This window comes from Lipophrys pholis (genome assembly GCF_963383615.2).
Source record: "Lipophrys pholis genome assembly, chromosome: 11".
NCBI classification, from domain to species: Eukaryota; Metazoa; Chordata; class Actinopteri; order Blenniiformes; family Blenniidae; genus Lipophrys; species Lipophrys pholis.
This window is the reverse complement of record NC_137631.1, coordinates 23,898,824-23,922,213: the sequence shown is the minus strand read 5'-3', so window position 1 is coordinate 23,922,213 and position 23,390 is coordinate 23,898,824. Positions and strand designations below refer to the sequence as shown.

The following is a 23,390-nucleotide window of genomic DNA, read 5'->3' as shown; positions in this document are numbered from 1 at the left end:
CTGACACTATATAGGGTTTGATTTGATTGGCGCAACACTTTTTAAAAACTGAAACACGAGAGATAACAGACTTTCTAAACTTCCTGGGCGTCATTCCAGGTATGGGGACGATTATTAGTGTTGGAAAACCATTAGTAAGTGAATTTTGCATGGTAAGAGCCCTTTAATCTGCAGTTCATGTGGCGTTTGCATGTTCGCTCCAGATACGCTGGTTAGTCGTCTGTACTGTGACAGACTGGAAAGCTGTCCAGGTGTACCGTTCTCTCCCACAGGAATGACCCAGTTGCATATAAATACAAATCTTCCATTTATCAGCTTGAAAGAAGATGGATGCGTTTGCAGTTTGAATGCTTTATTTCCTGTATGTATGCATACTGCAGTTAAGTAGCAAGAACTAAAGGCAAACTAGAAAGGACTACAAAATACAACACACGGACCAATACATTTACAAAACATTCAAAATGTTACAAAATGGGCTGTATTGGTCCTTCTATTGTTCTTCAATTTGGGTCTTTTTACAATTTGTCAAGATTTGATGTCGCCATCACTTCTGCACAATTTTACAGGTGCCAGGGAGAGACTTCCAGAGCCGGTTTGAAATGGACAAACGATCCGCAAATAACCTCCGCCAACACAAGAGCGGAAACCCCCCCCCACCGCACCCCACCCCCACCTCACCCGGGAGACCGAACTGCATCTTGCCATCCCACGTGGGGATAAAAAGGAATCAACTCAAAGTAGCAGGCAGCTTTCTTCGATCGCCTACCATTCAGCCTTTCAACGCAAAGAACAAAAATTTTTTTAAAAAAGTGAACAGAGAATCTGTGGGAGGGAAGCAAACCAAGGACTTTGGTAGCGAGTGAAAATTTTGTTTCGATGTCTTTACATATCAGGATACATTTCAGTTTGACATGTGCGTTGCTCTCCACTTGTCTACTCCCCTGTTCTCCCTTTTTTTTCATTTTTTTTTTTTTTCAATATTTACATCAAAGCATCAAAAAGTATATTTAACAGCATGTCATGTCCTCAATCCAGTCATCTCAAATCGGCCCCCCAAGTGATCAACAACAACAACAAAAAAAAAAAAAAAGAACAAATAAACTGGGAACTCCAGATCCGTGAGCAGTAGTCCGTTCATCCACGTTTCAAACCACTGTGGGTGCCAGTTTATCCAGTGCCGACAGTAAAGAGGAAGGTGTGAGTGTGCGATGGGGTGGGTCAAGGCCACGGCGTCTCTCCCGAGGGCTACAAAGTGGCTGGTACACAGGCTAGCTGGCACCGGTGCCCTCCATCACCTGCTGCGCCTGCTTCTGTCCCATGCAGCACTGAGCCACTGACTGGAACAGCCTGAGGAGAGAGAGAGAGAGACCGCCACAAGAAGTCAGTGAAGACGAAACCACTTCGGAATCAACCACTTTTTCCCCAAAACAGGAAACTGGATCTAAAAGTTATTTCATTTTCTCATTAGAAAAACGTTCACCGAGAAAACATGCTGATCATGTATAGATCATAATTTACTCTTTAAAGAACACAAACAATTCAAACTGCAGTAGTTTGTAAATATTTTAAATAGTTTGAGATGAAGCCTGAAAATCCTCATTTTGTCCCGAGAAGCCACAAACGATGCTTTATTGTTAATCTGAACAAAAAGGAACTAGAAAACAAGCTGGGAAAATAATGTGAGCCTAAAGAAAAAAATATATACATCATGAAATGTTTAAGTATTTTATAGTGGATTTCAGTTTCCGAGGTCTCCACGACAAATGATCTGATGATTTGGTTTAGCGGTTTTTAACAAAGTTGGAGATTAAGGCTCATTTATGTAAGCATTTTTTTTTTTTTAAAAATGACCTTTTGGCATTCAATCCAATGGGATGATGCTCTACATCTAGATAAAGGAGAGGAGGAAGTCAATAAGTACGATGGTGACGGTGGGAGGGCCGGACTGAAGTCGATAAGGAAAAAGAGCCACAATCAGATGCAGCGTTGCAAGCGGCGGTCGTCTGGAGGTGTTGAACTTCCATTTATTTGCTTCTAATCTCATTGCGGCTACAGGGGATTGTGCAATGTTTGGTTCAGAAGCGCCAACTATCAGGATTTACACAGTAATAGAGAAAAATTATAGACCTTCTAGTGAGACTGGAGGTCGAAATTCAATTTGAGAAAAATTTATTACAAGGCTACCCAATTAATTGACTAATAGGAAACAATTATTATTGGCTGTCAGTGCTGCTAACAAGCACTGTGATTGCAGGCACGACTACATCGGAGAGTCGAGCAGGAAACCTACTTTTCGATCTCGGGGGCACAGTGCACAAAGTCGTGGCTCCAGAACTTGAAGGCGGGATTCTTGATCAGCTCAATGAAAGTGATGAGGAGACCCCATGGATGCGGCCTGTTCACAATCAACCTCTCCAACAGAACCCTGCAAAACAAGAAAAAAAACCTTTAACCTTTCAGCTCTTGAGATTGGAGTGCTAGTGCTAGTGCTGCTACCACCCCCCCCCCCCCAGAAGACACCGACTGCCTCACCTGGTGATCTGCTCCTGGATGGCCTCAGTGTTGGCCTCAGCGAACAGATAGAGCATGGTGCAGCTGAAGTAGTGTGTGTGGCTGTTGGGGTAGCGCAGCTGATTGGCGATCGCGTTCAGGAATAAGTAACGACCTGGAAGGACAAGGCAAGAAATGTTGAAGATATACACACGTAACTTTCAACATGTCCTATCCACAGACGTCAAAAAGATGTGAAATTGAAGATTTGTTTATTTTGGGCATTTTGACAACATCCATCCATTTTCTATACCACTTATCCTGTTCAGAGTCGAGTGAAACATTGATGACGCATTACCTAGTAATTTCTCTACTCATGCCCATGAAGATGTGGGATATTGACTTTAGTTTGTTCTGAATTACTGGGAATAAAGCTACCACCGTTTTCATTTTTTACAAGAGAGTTTTATGCTGCCTTCTTACCTTCAGTATCCAGGTCCACCGCCAGGTTCTGGAAGATGTCCATGTGTGCAGAGTGGGTGATCGTGCTCATGGAAGGGGTGCTTCCCTTGTTGTGGATGTGAGCAATTGCCTGTGTACCGACATACAGCACTAGAGCGTTTATCAGCTGGATGTTGTAGCGGTTTCCTGGTTCATTTGACACCTAGGAGGCAAAAAGAAACAAGCATTTGTATATCATTAGAGCTGGTTATTGAAGAGTTGGTCTCCATTATACTCGGGACTGAGAAATGACCCGTCGGCATACCTGCAGGTTACTGCGTAACTCAGACAGGAAAGTGACTGGCGAGCGCGTCTTCAGATACGAATCCAGATCCTTCTTAAACTGAGAGGGCATCACCCCTGTGAAGTTGGTGACGATCCGGGGAGCAATGTTGATCTCACTCAGCATGTCCACCTGTTGTAAGGGTTGCAGAAAATAAGAGATTTTCTTAAGCCTTTAAATCAAAGTATCTTCTCCACCTGTGATTTTATCGTGGCTTCTGTTCGTATTTACCTTGAGATTGGGCGTGAAAGGGTCAGGAAGCCTCATGTTGCGTGGAAAGGCACTGAGGATGAGGTTGCGGAGCTGAATGCAGTTGGGTGGGATCACATCACAGAAGCCATAATGGTAATCACAGAGGAACTCTGGGAAGTCATGCAGCAGGACGAGAAGCACCCGCAGCGTGCCCTGAACGACCAATGGGGACAAACACGGAGAAAAAGATTTGTGTAACATTTTTGTTATAGATAACCGCTTTCGGCGGTGTGAATTTGTCATTAAGGAAATAAATGGCAGGACAATCAAAAGGAGACACGTTAAGCTTTCATTTCTTCATAGGCAAAAGTTTCAATACAAGTTCCTTTAAATTATTAAAACATCCGAGACAGAACTCACCTTGTAAAGAATTTGCATAGGTTTGTTCAGCTCGACGTTCCTCAGGAATGGGGCAAGAAACTTAAAGAGATCAATCAGCAGCTGTGCATACATGGGCCAACCCTGGAAGACATTTTGGGGTCATTTTAACACAACTCAAATCTAATAATGGGATGTAAACCATGTCCTTCAAGAACATAAAATGCCTGCTCATGTACCAGTACAGTTTTATTCAATACCTTCTGCTGTGGGGTGTGTGCCAGCATCCTGGCAATGAAGATGCGATGAGAGATGAGTTCCAGCCAGGCGTACACAAAGCCAGGGGCTTTGGTGGGTCTCAGGATGTGAAAGGTATTGCTGGAATACAAGAAGTATTAAAACATATTGAGTGGCGCCATTTTAAAGACAATACTGGCACTTTTTGATCCATCTCCATGTTAAAACAGTGAAAGGACTTCTCTGTGGGATTTAGTAACATCCTACCAGAAGGCAGTGAGTGTCTGGAAGTTGATGGTTTCCAGTACATGTTCTGGGGCATTGAGCTCCAGCAGCAGCATGATGAAGATGCGGTGGTATGGCAGCTGCTGGAACTCCGTCTGCCGTACATCGTGGTCCTGAATCAGGACCCCAACCACAATACCCAGCACCTAAAAACGCAATAAGAGCGAGTTGAACTCCAGTCTTTTAATGTGAGAACTGTAAAACTTGAGCATAGATTAGATAACACCATTAGAAGTTCCAGAAGAGAGGAGCAGAAATATTCAGTTAAATGATGAGGTCTTAATCTAAATAAATAAAAGCTAAATTATGTTTCTAGCTTTATTTTAAACGTGATTCTCAATTAAATCACTTTTAAGCTATTATAAATATCCTATCCTTGACCACCTAACTACCATTGCCCTACAATAGTTTATATATGAAATCAAAATAAGCGTTTTTGTAGAATGGAGCAGTGGAAACTCAATCAAATTGCACTCCATATGATAATGATGAAAAGTTTGAAAACGATCTACCATCAGTCTGGAGCATTATGTGGCTGTACCTTGTTGAGGAGGTTGATTTTCGTCACCGTGTTGGTTGCCTCTCCAGAGTGTTTGACCAGAAGAGCAATGAGCCTGACGAAGGCGTCCAGGTTGTGGTAACATTTGGCCCTTATGATGGCTGCGCTCGCCGCAGGGTTGTGCTGTTGCTCAGCCTGAGCGCGATAGCTTATTTCCACACACATTTCTGTGCACAGCCGAAAGAACCGCGTGATCAGGTCGTCGGTTTTCAGGATGCCCTGCTGATGCATCTGAGCAAAAAAAAAGAAGGTAAACACAAGCAACCACCAAAGCACTAAATATTTTGTATTATTGGTACTCGACTTAACTGATAACTCATTTTTAACCTGGCCAACAAAGGCAGAGAATGCCTTGGTGCTGTCTCTGCCCGCAGCTGCTGAGTGATACAGGTTGACCCATTCCCGCAGGAGGTACTCGGCCTTCTCCCTCAGGCCCGGTGGATCGTCGTATTCGGACGCCTGAGAAATCCCGGAGTGCATCATGAAGTTGGGTCCGCCGTGAGCCCTGTCGATCATGGCTTCATAGTTGGAGCGAACAACATCCATCAGTTGGGGAAGTCTGGAGATTAAAGTAGAGAAAAAAGTAAGATATGAATAACACGTGGACTTCAAAGAAAGGTTGGCTGTTTTGAATAAAAAAACATTTAAAAACAAAAGCATACACTGCATGCAAAAAACCAATAGAATAAAAGTAGTTAAGTACCCCTCGGGTGCGCTGCCTCTGGAGTGTGCACAGGTTCTCATCAGAGTCTCAATTGTATGGAAGAGGTCAGCTTCTGTGACATGGCTCACACTGCGGTCATCAACCAACAGCAGCTTGACCAACTGCATGGCAAATGCAACCGCCATGTAGTGCAATCCATTTTCCATTGACTGGATGAAGAAATTTAAAAAAAGTGATGAGAAATAAAGTGTTATGTCACATATTCATGTTACCAACAGCATAAGAAACAAGGCAAATAAATAAATTATGTAATAAAAAAAAGTGACTGATTAAGTTGTACCTGTGCAAGGTGGAGATCATATTGCTGCATATTCACAAGATGGTTTCTAATCAGAAGGTCCACAGCCTCCACGTTATATTTATATTCGTCCCGGCATTCAATCAGACACCTGTAAACAAAAAGCAGGTAAAGCAAATGAGGTATTCCACCCCCGATGCATTACCAAAAAAAGCACATCTCAAGCCGCAACGAGCGAGGGTATGATGAATTCTTAGCAGTCAAAAGATACGGACCACCTTTTGCAGTCTGAAAACTATACAAAAACAGCAGCAGATCTATGTAATGACGTCTTTCCTCACCTGGTAATCTGCTTGTTGCACCACTGTGGGCCATAGGCACGGCCATCCTGCAGGGCTTTAAGCACAAGCAGATGACATTCCCGATAGCGGAGCAAGAGGTCAGCATCCGCTCCACTAGTGGCATCCAGAAGACCTTCCACAGCCTAGGGAAGGAAAAGAAAAAAAAAAACTTTGTTCAAATAAATCATGGATAGTCCAGAGTAGTGATGCAAAAATTGTTGACCTTTTTCTATCCTCTTGTCCACAAACAGGTGGCTGCTTGTCATTAGCATAAAAACCGTAATGCTTTCTTTACCTTTTGCAGTAAGCCGAGTGCAGCAATGCCATCCCTGGAGTTCCTGGCTAGAGCCACAGCTTCGAGCAGGCTACGCAGGGCCTGCGTCAGGGGATTCATGGCCAGGGCCGGAGAAATGGCATGAAGATGCTGCTCCAAGTCTGCCATGCACTTCTCGTAGATCTGAGCCACGTCATCAGTTGCCCATGCCTGTTGCTGAAATTTGGAGCACGAGAAAGTCAGATTAACAACTAAGTTTGATATTTCTGGGTTTGATCACAAACATTAAGCAACATGGCGCATTGTTATGTTTTTCAAATTTAGAACTTGCACGAGGAGGAAGAAGAAAATAAAAAAGTACCTTCATGGGCTGAGCCAAGAAGCCAGTGGGCTGGGAAAGATCATTACTTGGTAGGAAACCTGGAACATTCCTGGCAAACTCCTCATACACAGCCAGCTGCTTTGGGTCTACTCCTCCCACCTGAAATATACAGGGAAGAACATCCGGGTGAAAAAATGCATCATATTGTTGACAATCACAAATTGCATTGAATCATTATCCAATTGCACTGATGCAAATGCAAAACAGTGTTGATTTGTACAGGGGGAGTGTTTTCTTTCCCTCTCTTCTCCATTATACCTTGAGTCTGATCTGTTCAGGCATACGTTCTGCTTGGTATGTCAGGACAACTGGATCACAATAGCGACGTCCCTCTTGGCGAGCATGCTTCCTCAGCTCAAACTCCTGAAAGCAGGAAAATGATCAAGATACATTGCAATACATATGTTGTCAAAAAGGAACAAAAACATGTGAAAGCCCAGTGCATCATAAGAGTCACCTATGAATTTGAGGTGCCAGTGTACTTGTACTCTTAAATCACCGTGGTGGTGCATATCCTTAGCACCCACTCAAGAGTGACATGCATTATTTTTTAAATAGTTGTAATGAGAACAAAACCATCTCTGTCTACATTTACCTGGGCTCTCAGTGTTGGGGCTGGAAACCATGATCGAATCTATAATTAAGTATTGCAGTCTACAATATTAATATTTGAGCTGGCTTAGGGATTCGTACATGTTGAAGTAACACTGGCCACAGATCACGTTTCGGAAAGCGAAATAGATTTATGGTCCGTTTACGTTTTAGTCTGTTCAAGTCTCACCGTGGCTAGTCTCTTGTCCATTTCGGGGCCTGCCTTTTCCACTGCCGTCTTCTGGATAAAGCAGCAAGCCAATTCACAGTTCTCTTGAGCAATCCTGTTTGCAGCATCCTCCATCATCTCCCTCTGTTGTGGGGTTGGTGCCTGTGTGTAAAAATTAATTAAAACAAATGAAGGCCACATCATGGTCAGACAAAGTGAAAGGTTTTTTCATTTGAAAGGTTGTATAGATGTTTAGTTTTCTCCTCATTTCTTGACAAAGATACAACCCCATAAAATGTACTCTGGTGAATTCTGGTAGGCTCACCCTAAGTGCAGCATTGAAGCTGTTCTTCAGGTTGGTGGAAATGCTGACAAGCAGCGGCTCGCGGCAGGTGATCATGGCCATGCCAGCAGTCAGGTTTCTCATCATATGATGGGCAGCCACACGCATGCGGGACTCTTCCGAGTCGAGGGCAAAGTCCTTCCTGATAATCTGCTCACAAGTTGTCATTGCAATTTTGATGGAACGATCGACCACTGGGTGGACCAGCTCCTGGACCGCTCGCTCCACTGCTTGCCGAATGCATTGCTTCAGCTGAGGGTGAGCCTGTAGCAGGGGGATCTGAAGAGAAGAACACAAGTGTGAGAACATGTAGTAACTGATGCTACATGGACCTCGAGTGGGGAGCAGACTGCACTGCTTGCGGCATGTACCACAAAATTAAACAGAACATTAAGTGTAACTATTCTTGTTATTAGCAGCACTAATAAACACAGCAATTCTTTTAGCCATCAGGAGATCACACATCGGTTTGAGCCTGCAAAGCTGTCTGCGGACAGATCATCCACAACTTCTTGACACTTACGGTGGCATTGATGTTGATGTGTGGAGCCAGGCCTGCCAAGGCATACACATTGATGTCATGGTAGCTGAACTGCGGCGTGGGGGGCCCGGTGGTTGTGCAAGTGTTGGTGGTAGTAGCCGGGGTCGAGGGAGGAGCTGCAAATGGAACAAAGTCTCCTGTTGGTCACAAAACGCTCGTTTGATTAAAATCATGAGAAAAGGCAGATTACACAAACAGCAAACGCGCAACAAAATCAGAAGAGTTGCTTTACTGAAAACAGGCATGGTTATAATCAAACTAAAATGGTAGCGGTCACATATTTGCAAGCTTGTATAAAATATTTTCAAAAACAATCCAGTTTGGTCTAATTAAAAAGCACACAATACTTATAATTATTACATTTTCTTGTATAAAAGCAAATGTCAAAAGATTCTGAAGAGGATTTAAATGCAAGTTATATAAATAAATAAAATAAACACAACATTCTGAAATAATTACCTGCAGGTATCATTTCTTCTGGAGGTTTCGCTTCTTTCTTTGGTGCAGAGAGCTGCTCTTCAAGGCTCTTCAGCTTCTCCTTGTCCTTCAACAGGTTTCCCGGCTTCAGGTCATTGATGTCCAGAGACAAGTTCTTACAAAGAACTTCAATCTCAAACTTCAAATTCAACTGCAGGAAACAGGAGAAGCAGAGTATTGCACATGTTTGTACAAATAATTTTATAGTGAAAACAAGACATTTTGGGCCTCATGTTTAAAAATTTACTTCAAGTAATCAGCCCAATTTTAACTGAGGTCAAGCTACAGCAGAGTTAATCTTATGACTTCAATAAAACAGTCATGCAGCAAATGTATTTGAACCAATCTAAAAAAAAGAAAAAGAGAACCCAAAAAACAACATTCTACTCTGTGCCAGAACCGAACTCAATAATTCACTTATCTTACATAATTCAGTTTTGTAGCTTTTGTGACTTTACTGATATGCAACGTTACCTTGAGGTCATGTTCCTGGTGCAGCTCAGCAAGAACATTCATGATAGCCATAGTCCAGGGATTCTGGGGCCGAAATACCTAAAACACCAAGGAAGAATGGAAGGAACATCATACAACGGAATCAAAAGTCACCGATATCAAGCAGTATTAACAACATGGAGAGAAACTAAGGTCAGGCTTGTGCTGCTTACCATGCTCCGCAGACTAGACTCCAAAACTTTGGCAACAAAAGGAACCACATAAAGTAGCTCCTGTTGGCCTTTCACATAAGCTTCCAGTAGCAGAGACTTGACTTCCAGATCCTAGGAGAGGAGAAAACCAACTTAGCAGACTTTCAAGACAGGGGATTTACAAAAAAACAACAACAACAACTTCACAGTAAAACAATCTTGTGTCACATTCTTACTGTATAGAGGATCGGCTTATTTTTGGCCAGTGTAATCATGCCCAACCAGTGGCCCAGGTTCTTCAGCAGGGAGCGATCAGAGAAATTTGCAGCTGCCTTGTCCGAGGTCAAAAGCACCTGAGATGGAGAGAAAAAGATTCAAACGTTAGTGGCTTTTCAGTTGTGCTGAAGCCTTTTCAAGCAGGAACAAAAATACAGCAGGACAAGAGATGCGAGAGGCTCTCATATAAAGCGCTGAAACTTTTCCACATTCTTGAACTGATGACCATTCCATATATGGAAACACTACACACTTCATCTTCTAGCACTCAAGTTGCTCCTGAATCACACAGTTACCTTGATATTCCTGTAAGTTTCATTGAGGACCATCTTGACAAACTCTGGATTTTTGAGCGTGTCCAGGAAGTTGGAGTAGAGGCTGTGGAAGTTTGGCTCAATGCTGACACGCTTCATCACCAGGTACTGAGACACCCAGGGCATAAACTCGTCTTTCACCGTCTCTTTCAACTCCTCAACCTGGGGGATAACATTTTTATTTTTTTTTTTAGAAATTGTCAAAACATCATTAACAAAGCGTGACTGGATTTTAAAAATTGGTTTCTTTCTGTACCTTCTGTGTCATGTTGGACTGAGAAAGATTGTTGAAGATAAAAGCTATCTTCTCCTGGACATTCTCCGGAGGCTCGACAATCCGCTCCGTTTGGTCAGTGGCCACAAGCAGCGTGTCAATATTGGTAGTGTTTATAGATGGCTGAGAATAGTTGGATGAACGAGAATTAATTTGGTGAATTGACAAAAGCAGTAAGACGGGATTCGGTCATTTGCAACGTGCAACTCACCGGCACGTCCTTCTTAAAGCTGCTGGGCGTCGGTCTCGTGATGGTGGTCGTTTTGGCTGCCGTGGTTGTCGTCGTGGCGGTGGTGACGAGGGTGCTCGGCTGGCCTTGCTGTGGCGGTTTGAGGCCGGCAGGCTGCTGAGACTGGGCTTGAACCTGTGCCAGGGCCAAACTTCCAGGGGTTGTGATGGATCCCTGCATCTTCACCGGAGGGTCCCGTGACTGTTGGCCATACTCGATATACTGCACGCACAGGATATTTGAAAGGTACAGAGCGGGAGATTTAATCTATCTGAAGGGGTTGGCCCCTCTCTGAATTCAGAGTTGGTACAGAGAGAAGACGAGAGAATTGCAAACAAGGCTAAATTAGGGAAACCTGATTACCTCTTGTAAATGGTGGGGAAATTGCAAGAAGTGAGCAATTGAAGCCAGGTGTTGACAATATTGAGGATAATCCTTTAGTCTAAAAACCATAAAAGATGCATCAGAATTTACAGGCCGAGTGTGTGATTAACAAATTTTGAGAACATGAAGCATTTTAATACCTATTTTTGAACCTATCTAGGGCAGCAATTCCAAAGTAATACATTTTGGATCCGTATGGTTTTCTTAAGGCTTCAAGAACATATCGGAGGGCCAAGCCCAGGGCCATGTAGGTAACAAGGCCCTTCTCGATAATGCCGCCAAACAGACATGCAGTGATGTGCAGCTCCTTGTCTGGATATTGAGGGAAGAATCTGTATTCCTCAAACAAGTTGCGAAGCATGCAGTTGAACACTTCTCGCTCCCGCTTGATGGTTGAATCCTTGAACCGTTGAAGCATCTCTAGTACCTAAAAAGGGAAAAAACATAAAACACAGGAATAAATTTTATTTGTCCAAGCACAAATAAAACTCAGTACATTTGAATTTCTAAAGCAAACATGATCACGCCATTACTTACTTCATCTACAGACATAGTTGGGTGAGGTGGGTGGTTGTAGATGCGCTGGAAGTAACTGTTGGCTTCATCGTCTATCTCCTTGCTAAAGTGCTGATTTGCCTCTGGCCACACCTGAGAAAGGTCAGCTGGACAAAGAGTGTAGTGTCGTCAAAGTTATGTCTTTCAATTTGATGCCATGTGCTAGTTATGTAGCTTAAGCCCAGTGATTCAACCAACAGCATAAATCATACGATCAGGAGTCAGAAGGCATCCAAGAGACGTCTTCGAGATAAAACCAGTAATAAGGGGATCACTGCCCCGACTCTTTCCACTTTATCCCTACATACAAATTATTTTTCACCACCCAAATGGGAACTTGTGTCAATGGAATGCTAAATGAAATCTTGTGACTTTTGCTTTACTGTGCTTGTTTCAAATACAAATATCTGAACAGCAGAGTTAGAAGGTTGAGCTTATCCTGCTTTTTTCTTAAAACTTCATTACATTAAGGAATGACATTGGCACAAACCATCGTATAAGAACATGATTTCTTATTAAGACAGTTGAATTACTCAGGAAGACTTCTTGCGCAACAGTAGACCAATAACAAAGTGGGGTTGTCAGCAGAAGCAGACGAGGAATGGAAGACTGATCTGTATTTCCTCCTTGATTAGCTGCATCACAAGTTATTTCAAAACGAATAAAAGCTTTTTCAAAGGTGAGCAAAATTTATAGTTCTAAGAGTTAGATATTACATCATTACACATGTGTGTATGAGAAATAGATTTTGTCAGCACGGAGGAAATACAGAGCTGAGCAGCGCAGGGCAGGGCTCTCAGTCACACCAATACCACCACCACCACTTACAGGCCTTCATCTTACTCTGCTGAAAGGTCGGCGGGTTCAGGCCGGGTGTGCTCATCTTCCTGGTGCCAAATGGATCCGTGCTCACTGTTGGCATCCCCAGACTAGACCCAATACCAGAACCAATACCCGAGCCCAAGGGACCTAGAAGTAGCCAAAACAACTTTGATCATATCAACTCCGAAATACTTTCCCTTTTGAAATGTGCAATAAGTTTAGCTTAATATGAGCAAGTATCATGAGCTTAACATGCACGATTAAGTTTCACTAAATGTTGAGACAAATATGTAGAAAAACAAATTATTGGAGTAATGTCAACCACTAACCTTGAGGTCTTCAAAACAACTTGCTCTACCTCCTGAACTACAGCTAGTAAAATGAGTGTAAATGTGTTAGTATTCAAAGGAAATTAAATAGCATAGTACCAGTGTCCATACCGGGGAGCTGCGAGGTGAGGCTGCCAATGCCCCCGAATGGTGTGCTGGAGTTGGGATTGGTGAGTGGTGGGAAGGCTTTTGCTGGCGACTGGGGGTTACTGAAAGCTGAACTTAGAGAGGTTGGGAAACCTTGCATGCTTTGAGTGTGGGAGGTGGCCGTTCCTCCCAAGTTCAACGATCCCATGCCAGTCAGAGGGTCCATCTAGAACAGAAGGAGAAGCCGGTGTACCTCATGTTATATGCAGCATTTTATTCACAATAATCTTACGCATTAAAAGTAATTTCAAAGTTTGCGAACAGAGGTACATTGAGGCGTTTGTGTGAAGATACCTGTACTGGTGAGATGGCATCCAGGCTGCTGGTGCTCGGAGCACGTCCCTTTGGCATTACCCCCGGTGGTGGCTGACGGGCTTTGTTCATGACATTGCTGCAGTTGGCAACCATGGTCAAGATGGTTTCCGACAACTCCTGAGACACACTCCTGGGAAAGCGACATTTGAAAAATGTTTTAAATAGAAACTTAACTCAAAAATACCTAATAATTATGAGATACATTAATCATTCTCATCACTCTGGAAATCACATATCCCTGCCAAATAAACTGTGACCCGCAGAGATTAAAGATTTAGAAGTACAGACTTGAAAACAATAAACAGCCTCACCCTGCACAAGACTGCAAGCAGGCCAGCATGGTGGCTAAAGTCTCTGGGGGGAGCTGGGCGCTTTTGGGCTGGTCCTTGTCGGGGGCCAGACCACCCATAATGGATGGGCAGCGCCTCTTCAGAAAGGTCACACACGCCTGAATGAATGGTTCCTGGTGCAGAACATAACATGTTGCATTAAGACCCCCATGCTTCACAATGACTCCATATAAATACAAAAAATAAAACTTTGGTCAGACAAATGTGGACTTACTCCATGCTCTCTGATTTTGTCTGTCAGCCATTTATCAAGTTTGAGGTATTCACGGCGAGAGGCAAGTGCAGCAAGGTCAATAACAAAGGCAAATGGAGTACCATTTAGCAGCATCGATAGAGACTAGAGAAGGAGGAAAAAAACTAAGTTAGAATGAAATCAGCATACATTTAATTTGAAACATGTCATGAATTTTTCCCTGGAAATTCAACTCACTTTTGAAGCTCTATCAAGCCTCTATAACCACAACATTTTTTGTGCATTTGAGTTAAGAAAATTTTTAGCGTGAATTTTCAGCTGCAATCCCAATTAAACATTTACGTGTGAAAAAAGTATTTCAGCTTTGTGTTCAAAGTGCTTATGTAATGTCATTCATATTATTTATCATAACAAACCTTCAAATCCTGGGCAACGTCCAGGATGCGAGAAAGCTTGGCCTGGTCATACTGCTCCCCTCTCATGTACCACTCAGCCATCGAATGCATAATGAGCTGACGAATGGAGGGAGACTGTCCCTGGACAGGAAAACAAGGGTTTCAGAAAAAGCATTTCTCAAGGCTGTAAATAAATCAAGAGATAAATACTAATGAAAAGCTGATCATATTGAATGAGCTAAAAAAGGGGAAAAAAACAATAGAGGAGCAGCATGGCACACTGGCTTGAAATCTAAAAACACCAACCTGTCCATGCCAAGCATAGTGCAGGATGATGGCAGAGTTGGGGTGGTTGCCCAGGAAGATGGGCATGAGGGTAGAGATGAGCTCATGTCGCAGTGTGTGCCAGGAGGTGGAGATCTGCAGTAACGCCAGCACCAGCATGTCCGGGCAGTGCTTGATTGGGAAGCTGAACAACTGCTTCACCTGTTCATACTGGCCAACCTCCGACAGCCTGAGCAAACTCTCCACAAGGTCCAAACTTTTCCTGTGATGAATTTGAGCGACTCAGTCAAAACTCATTCAAGCATCAGTAAAGATTGCCACATCAAATGAAGCCTGCATTAATCGGGCTGCTACAGATCAAGTGTATCCGATACTAATCACATAACTTAAATGCAAAGGAAGCTTCTGAAATGGTGAGTCAGCATACCATGTAGCTATCTCCCTGTTGTCATCCTCTGGTGGGGCCTTAAGAATGTCAATGGCCACAGTGTGACAAGCGTAGTCGGCAAAGCAAAACACATCTAGGTTCATCAGAGAGTGCTGAATGAAGGACAACTGGAAAAAAAAAAAAAAAAAAAGGCATCAATACCTTACATGTCCTCTTAATATTGCAACTTCACAATAGCGAAATCCTAACTTTTGGCCTTTTACCTGTCCCTCGGCATGTTTCCATGGTCGGTAGATGAGATCAACAGGAAATACTTCCATTCCCAGCCCCCTCTGGATACCATACACCACTATATGCAGGCCTTTATTGTCGCGGATTAAAAATCCCGGGTGGTCCAGTTCGTAGGTCACCTCTTTGAAGTTCAAGTTTGGATTCTAATTTAAGAAAAAGACATGTTGAAACTCCGGCAGCTGTTTAATAGTCAGACACAAAAAAACAGACTTTTCCAATATCCTGCATTACTTTTGTGGCATGCTATGGTGTGCACAAGATTAGTTCATGTACTGATGATCTGTGTGACTAATGTCAATCACAGTACGGAAACCTTAACTCGAAATCATGCAGTACATTCAAACTGATCAGATTCACTCAAGACTTGTCAGAGGCTGTGTGGAAACTATCAAACAACATTAGAAAAAAGTGACGATATTTGACTGTTCACTCACCACTTCTTTGACAACATCGATGAGCACCTCAACGTTCCACGTGTGCGCCTGCGAACCATCGCTTTTGTCTTTGCCATCACTCCAGATTCCACTTCCTGGAGCAGAGATGGACTGCAGGAGAAAACAACCATGAGTAAAAATTAATATCTGAAAAAAACAGATTGCAATTCTAGGTGCACGGGCCAAGCCTCACCTGCAGTGGAATGCCATCAGTTAGGCCAGAGTGGGTCCGAGCCATCATGCCCAGGACTCTGGCCACCTGGCTAGCAGTCACCTCTCTCACCCCATACTGGTGGATTATGTTTCTGCACTCGTCCAGACTGCGGAGAACAAGGGAACAGACCCGATGGTCCATCAAGTTGATCCAGCATTTACAGTTCAACTTTAATCACCATTTTATCAAGGAGCACAACAAATTTCACAATGTCTGCACATATTGTCTTCCCCATATGTTCAATGTCTCATTTGGTTTGGTCTAAATGCACTGCAGGTGGTCTTTATTTGTTAGCAGACAAGGACAGCAGAACGAAGTGATTTCATACACATAGGCAATGTGTAGTTATTTCTAAATTATTTCAAAATGTCACCTTGCACAGAAGCCATAGCCGACTTCTTGAATGAATTCTGCAAGAGAACTCTCCATTATGGTCTTAGCTAACTCCCCCGAGTCTGGTAGGATCCTGTCCATGAGAATGTCCCGTTTTTCAGGGTACAGCAGTGGTGCGAGCACCACAGGACAGCGCTCCTGGGGGAAATCTGGGGGGGGAAAAAAAAAAAAAAAAAGACACCACAAATAAACCGACAGGTTCATATATGTACAAGCCATGTGTGAACACCTCCACTTGAAGATTCAAGTCACTATACCTCGGCAAAGTGTCTTGAGGAAGGCGTCAATCTGCTCTTGCCCAACCCCACTAGCTCCCTTCTGGCCAAACAGTAGATGGGAGAGCAGCAGGTGTAACACCTCTATGGCAATGTCTTGGAAGCCACCTTCCTGGTTTCCACCAAGATCTGCGTCAACGTAAGACCGCAGGAGGTCTGGAAGTTTCTGCTTGATAAATTGTGCAGCTGCACAAATGAAAAAAAAAAAGAAATACTCATGTCAGCTCAACCTCATTTCCAATGATTTTGCTTGCACCATTAAACCAATGTGTCATCACATCGAGTTGAACCACAGCTACTCATTTTATTCGCCAAGAGAGATGTAGCTAGGAAGTATGATTTAAAAAAATAAATAGAATATGAGTGGAGTTATATAACAATTTGTTATGTAACTCTGCTGAACTAAGAGTAAACAAAGCTCTCCAGTGATGAATTGACTCTTCTAATCAGGCAGTAAGATCAGAATAAATGTTTACAATGGTCAGAGACTTATTGATGAAGACTATCAGTGGATACTGACGGTGTGTGGATATTCAATTTCAGTAAAAGATTGAATGCTATTATGGCTTCAAATTCTGTACTTTTGATACAGCTTATTAGGAAATCGAATCATTATTTGGGGAGAGAAACAAGTGGACTGAAGCTTGGATTTGTTCTAATGAATCATTCATCACACTCTACTTGAACAACTTACCAAAACCCTGAAGGTCTGCGTTGCTGGAGTTGAGCAAAGCAAGACCAAATATGACCTTGGAAATAAATCAAGAAAACAAAATTAAACTATGCACTCCTGCCTTACAACAGGAACTTTTTTTAAAACCTGGTACAGGGTTGGCTTACCTCTTGGACCTTGCTGAGCTTAAGAACTTTACTCAGTTGAGTGAATAAGTGGGCCGATGGCTTCAAACTCTGAAAGACAATTAAAGTCAAACAGTTTAACAGAGTTTGGCTGCAATTACACGAAACTCACAAACTCCATCTTCAGGGGGAAATGCCTTTGGATTCAATTAAGTTGAATGTTGCAGTATCTGCTCCTTACCTTCTGGTAGTGCAGGGGATTGTCAATGGCGTAACACAGAGTCGAGATAAAGTTTGGCTTTGATATCAGCGACACACACTCCTGGATCAGAAACTGTGTCTTGGGCAAGTTGAAAAGGAAAAAGTATTGCAAGATGAAAGGAAAGACAAGAGTTAAACGATAAGAAAACGAGTCAAAACAAAAAGTATTAAATCACACACTACTCGAAGAAGAAAGTCAAGATGATTTATGAAATGCAGGTTTTTCCCTGATACACAGAGGCTCTAGGGTAAAGCATCTCATATTTTAACACTGTATCTGTAGAGTGGTCGATACCTGGGCCCAACCGATTTAATGGGCCAATTATAGCCAATAGAGAATGATCGACTTTTTACGTTCGCCAAGGATGTAATAAAATCACTGGCATATATTTGTCTGCATGTCTGTTAGCAAGATTATGTCAAAACTACTTCACAGATTGTCAAATTTTTCACCACGGATAGATATTAGGCCATGGAAGATGCCATAAACTTTTGGAGGTGATCCGGAAATTCTTTTTTTTGGGAGTCCAGGTGAACCTTTGGTGGACGTCAGAAATCTGTGATTGCTCGTTTACAAACAAAATGCAGAGAGTGTGGTGTTTTTTTGATGTCCTTATATTACGTTTCCAGTAGGACAGTCCGACTCCTTTCGTGTCACGCTCCAGTCAGCCCACAGCAGAGTGAAGTACTGAAGAGTGAAACGCCAATGGCGCGTTTGCTGAACCGAGCAGTTCACCTCAGTGGCAAGGTAACTGGTTTGTTAAATATACAAGTCAATAAGTACCCCACTTCCCATGACGTGCCTCATTCCTTCTTTCACGCTGGACTGATAAGTTAACTCGCTCGTCCATGCTTTTATTGCTGCTGCCACACTGACCGGATGTCGATGTGACACATCAATGCATGTCATTACTAATCAGCCGAGACAAAGTTTTTAAATGAAAATCCTAACACAAAGTGATTAAATCACTGCTTTAGTGATACGCAACTGTTTGGGGATTCAAGGGTCAAACAGTGCTATTGGATTTACTAACTTATCGATCCTTTATCTTTCAGTCCAAAAAGCTAGTACAGAATCATGTCCAATACTCAGGATAACGCTGATTGGGGGAATTTGAACAAAACTTACAGATTGGACAAGATGCAAAGAAAATTACTGACAGACTGAGACTTAGGGAACCCAAAATAATGAAATTGAACTGAAACATGTTCAAAAAGGAAAAGACTTTGATTAGGGAATGCTCATCTACAGCCATTAGAATGTTGATTTCAAGCGCTCAAATTGAGGGTATAGTTTTAAATACATTCGTCACAAAATATTTTAAGAAGATGTTACTCAAATACCCTTCAAGGGTGGATTGATAGCGTTGACATAACATGAGGGCATATAATCCAAAAACAATGACATATAAATGAAAATCTACCTGGTGAAAATCCTTGCCACTGCTTTTACCATCGCCACTGAAATCCACATGAGAGAAGAGACAGCGTAGTAGATGCCTGTCTGCCTCAGGACCGTGGCGATTCACAATCTACAGGAGCAAACAGAAAACATCAGGACCCAAAATGTTGGTATGTCAATAGTTTTCAGGAATAACTTAGAAAGTGCATCATATCTTTTCCCTTTATTCATCTAAACAATATGTGATCCTGTGAAACAGCTTCTTACTGTTGTAGTTGCTTTGTAAAACATCTGTTCTAAAATATCGGATTTATACACCCTGAAAGCCACTTGGGAAATGTTTCATTTTAGCAAGAAGGGGGAAAAAAAAATTTTAAAGTCTGAATGAAAAATTCAACTGTTCACACAACAGTGAAAATGTTAACGCTTTCATTACATTTTGGATTTTTTGTTTACATGTCTACAACATTGCAAATCATTGAGAATGGTTTTCTGAAGGCACTGGACTCTGAAGACTCTGCATATGTGCACGATGGTCACAATCTGTGTTTCTGCACGTATGACTGAATCAACAATAATCTCACAGTCCAGACTATTTGTGCTGTGCCCTCGTTGGAATTTAACAGCACTTCTTCAACAGTGTACATTTACTACACCATCATCTGGATCATAAGTGGAGAAACATTTCTGACAGACACCGAGTGGGTCTGTATGACGAATACACAGTTTAAAGCAGCTTTAGTTTTCACATCTTGCTGTTTTGTGTTAATGTATGTATTAGCAAAAACAGTCAGGCCATTATTGTTGACGTAAGAAAGCTTGAATTTACAAGTGTAACCTCCTCAGTGTTGAATTATTCCAAGGCGTTTGCCGTCACGCGTAATAATAAGAACAACATCAACACCATTGCCACTTACATGCTGTATTTCTTGCTGGCTGGCTCTGTAGTTTTTCTTTGTCAAATTGTCCACCAGATAGCTGATTTGAGACAAAGCCAGCGAGAGCGAGTCAAGATTCATTGCTGGTTGGGGCGGAAGCAGGCGGCCGAGCACGGCGCAAAATCACCATTATTCCCCTTTAGTCACTTCAGTGATAGGTTACTTCTGCTCCCCCCCCCCAAAAGGTGTGAAAAATGTCGGCTTCCAAATAGGCAATCCGATCAGTGGGTCCCAGTATTATTCTGTAGAGTCCTTCAGTTTAAAATCAAGATCACCATCTGAATGAAAAAAGGAGAAAACAAAATCATTTCAAAGCAAGTGTTTTTTGCACATGAAACAGCAGCATCACATGAATATTCAATCCAATAGAATGGCTTCCTGTTCGTTAAAGAAACATATAAAACACATCTGTTTATGACATAGTTAACATTTTAAGGGAAATATATTTCTCATGTACTACAGTTGCATTAATAGTCAAGTCAGGTTTGCTTTGTATTACGAAAGAAAACAAACAAATGCAGCATTTATTCACCTGATTAGTTTATTTAGTTATGGTCTATCACACAGACACATTGCCCAATTATAAATGATTGGGGTTAGTGTCTTAGTGTACTATTATGTTCAGGTTTCTTTTAATCCTATTTTATGTTCCCACAATTTCGATGAGTGCTAACCAAAATCATAGCCTATCCGTAGAATCAGTTCATTTTTGTGTTGCTTGACACTTTGGAAAGTTTACTTTGAAAAGTGACAATATTTACTATTGAGTGACGAGAAAACGCAAATGACACACTGACAGGCTTTGAGGCCTAGTTGAACAACTACCTGAAATGTGCATTGAAAAACACAGTTAACATTAGGTGCCAAGACATTACACTAGTAAGGAAAGCTGCACGTCTGGACACTAAAAGTTATTGCTCCCGGGATCCTGCAAAACCTTCCCCGAGTTATTGAAAGTTACATAAACTTGCCGTGCAGTTGGTGTTACTACTAGGCCTCAGCAGGACCGCCAGCTGCAGGCACACGATATCAAACCGTGTTAGTCCTTCAATAAAACCACGAACACGGAGCACCAAGAGCACCCAACCACGAATTTATTTCTGACAACTCATTAACTAATAATGTTCAAGAGTCACCCACCGGAACAAAGGGGCATGCTAGTGTTGGTTAGTGAATGGGGGTTCTGATCCAATCGCGAAGTAATGCATATAAATGTACTTTTTTTTAGTAGATCGTGTATATTAAGCGATTTGAGGCAAACGTATCCTTTATAGACTACATTCCATTGGGAAGTGAGGCAGTTTGGCTAACTACTCCAGCTAATATCACCGTGACGCTGATAAACAACAGCGATGGAGAAGTTTAAGTTACCTTCAGTAGCCAACATGTTAATCAATTTAACTAGCATTACCAATAACCTGATTGAGGATTCACTTTTATACCCACCAAAGTTACTCCATTACTTTACACACATCTCAGAGATAATCAGAACAACCAAAACATAACACATGATCCACTCTTGGGACGTTACCAACTCCTTCCGAAGCTACGAGCTCATGCTACCATTAGCATTTGCGAAGAGCTAACGTTAGCAACATGAGCGCGTTTCGAGCTAGCGAGTGTGAAACTGGAAATTCAATCAAAACGGCACATTTGCAAACTTACACTACATGCTTGACGGTCTAAGAAATTAATAAAGTCGCACCTTTAAATTTATTTCACTTTTAAAGCCACGAGGACAGAGAAAGTTTGTTTTTACGCGATCGTGCCAGCTAACGTTAGCATTAACCTTGTTAGCTCATTTCGACGGGCTCCGACTAGTACCAGGAGTCATGGAACAACAATTTGATGCACAGAAGTGTTTGCGTCTCATATTGGTCCCAATGTGAACTGGACTCATTTGGTTAAAGGAAAATGTCGGGCTTGGGATGAAAACAAGAAGTGAAATGTTAAATTTATCGGTGAGACCAACATGCTAGTACTTCCCCAGCAAGTAGCCGCCCCCCGTGCTAGTAGCTAACCCTCTGCTCCGCTCCGCGTTCACTTCGCTGCTTAACGAGCTTCGGAGACAAACATGTCGACCTCCGCGCACTAGAATCTAACCGAAGTCTCACCGTGCTCCCCCAGAAAGTGCGTCAGATCGTCATCCCTTATCCCGTTTCTCACAACAACCTGAACGAAATGGAAAAGCTGCCGTGCCTCCAGCTCAGTGTGAGTTTCAAAATAAAATGGCGTCTGTCACCGCCGCTGCGCGCTCACGGTTGGAGACGCGCGCGTGAACTTTATCCGCGCGACACGTTTTAAGGTGACCGCCGCTGGACACCTGACCCGCGCGCTCATTTCATTCTCACACACATACGGTAAGTGGTTTTACCCCTCAAAGCTCCAAGAAAAGTTAGAATTCTGACTTATCTGTATAATTCCTGAGAAACAAAACTCAGCTTTTTTCCCCCCCCAATCACAGCCACGCTTTTCTTTTAGAATCTTGAGGGAATTTTTTGGGAGGAAAGAATTCCTGATTTTCTTGTCAGGGGCCCCTGGAAGAATCTGAATTTTGAACTTAAAGTCAAAATTCTGACTTTTTTTCTCAGAATCCTGACATTAAAGTCAGAATCCATTATCCAGGCAATTATAGTTAATTTTAATCCTACATTGTCTTGTATTTTGCACATTTTAGATTAAAAGATTTTATATTTAATTATTTTTGCACTCTTCTGGATACTCTCTTTTTTGTCTATAGCTTCATTTTTGGGTGATGTATGTCTACACTATAGAAGGGCAAGTCAGACGAATGTTTGATTCTGCCATGTCTTGTCAGATTGACAAGAAAGCTCACTTTGACTTTCACTTCAAAATCTGTGATCAGTAATATGAGAAAATCATGAGGTTGGAAAAGAATCATTTTCTCTCTTTCACTGAAAGTGGAATTCTGAGATTAAAGTAAGAATTGTGTGGAAAAAAAGAAAAAGAGGGGTTTTCTTTATTGGAAATCTGAGAAACTGAAGTCTGACTTTGAAGTCTGACTAAAATCACAAAATCCAGACTTTTTAATTTTAATTCTGACACAACAAAAGTCTGAATTCAGATTTTATTCTCATAATTCAGATTTTTGTCCTCAAAAATCTGTGAAAAGAAAACGTAAATGCCCCATCCGCTTATGTGAATAGGATTTTACCAGAGATCATACCATTTTCATGCATGCTACACAAACATGTAAAACAACGTTAGTTCAAACTAGGGATTCAGAATTGTATTTATATGTTTGTTTGTGCCAAGTAACATTTTAGGACAGAAAAGATGCAAAGAAACAACATAGACCATGAAGGGTCCTCGAGTCGGACTTTGGACCTCCAGTTCTATGGCTTTAACCAACAGAGCTAGGAGGGGCTGGAGCCAATCAAAACTGAATATGTGCAAAGGCAGGATACACTCTGAACAGGTCATCAGCCATCAAAGGTTCAAAGAAAGAAACAAAAACA

The 23,390-nt window shown here is 42.2% G+C and overlaps 1 protein-coding gene across 17 annotated transcripts; it reads right to left on the bottom strand.

Moving 5' to 3' along the window:
- Nucleotides 1-337: 337 nt before the first annotated feature.
- cnot1 (CCR4-NOT transcription complex, subunit 1) lies at nucleotides 338-22,148 on the bottom strand (the record flags this gene model as incomplete). 17 transcript variants are annotated; one of them, XM_080475370.1, is made up of 49 exons in its annotated part: nucleotides 22,026-22,148; nucleotides 19,891-20,189; nucleotides 18,996-19,103; nucleotides 17,552-17,650; nucleotides 17,353-17,421; nucleotides 17,207-17,261; nucleotides 16,495-16,698; nucleotides 16,218-16,386; nucleotides 15,824-15,950; nucleotides 15,631-15,741; nucleotides 15,169-15,339; nucleotides 14,945-15,072; nucleotides 14,539-14,779; nucleotides 14,254-14,373; nucleotides 13,859-13,981; nucleotides 13,606-13,757; nucleotides 13,274-13,424; nucleotides 12,932-13,145; nucleotides 12,525-12,650; nucleotides 11,664-11,788; nucleotides 11,267-11,553; nucleotides 11,106-11,184; nucleotides 10,725-10,964; nucleotides 10,496-10,636; nucleotides 10,222-10,401; nucleotides 9,886-10,002; nucleotides 9,671-9,781; nucleotides 9,480-9,557; nucleotides 8,988-9,156; nucleotides 8,511-8,665; nucleotides 7,970-8,266; nucleotides 7,666-7,806; nucleotides 7,143-7,247; nucleotides 6,864-6,983; nucleotides 6,524-6,718; nucleotides 6,229-6,371; nucleotides 5,930-6,038; nucleotides 5,629-5,798; nucleotides 5,235-5,484; nucleotides 4,908-5,156; nucleotides 4,349-4,512; nucleotides 4,105-4,222; nucleotides 3,887-3,988; nucleotides 3,506-3,679; nucleotides 3,257-3,406; nucleotides 2,974-3,154; nucleotides 2,533-2,665; nucleotides 2,291-2,425; nucleotides 338-1,347 (listed from the first exon to the last, which is right to left on the bottom strand). In XM_080475370.1, the coding sequence occupies exons 2-49, from the start codon at nucleotides 19,990-19,992 to the stop codon at nucleotides 1,269-1,271; spliced, it is 7,167 nt and encodes a 2,388-aa protein (XP_080331496.1). In that variant the 5' UTR covers nucleotides 19,993-20,189; nucleotides 22,026-22,148. The 17 variants fall into 17 exon arrangements, with proteins under 17 accessions (XP_080331496.1, XP_080331499.1, XP_080331511.1 ...); XM_080475373.1 differs by having other exon boundaries at nucleotides 5,253-5,484; XM_080475385.1 differs by having other exon boundaries at nucleotides 10,725-10,974; nucleotides 11,107-11,184.
- Nucleotides 22,149-23,390: the final 1,242 nt, after the last annotated feature.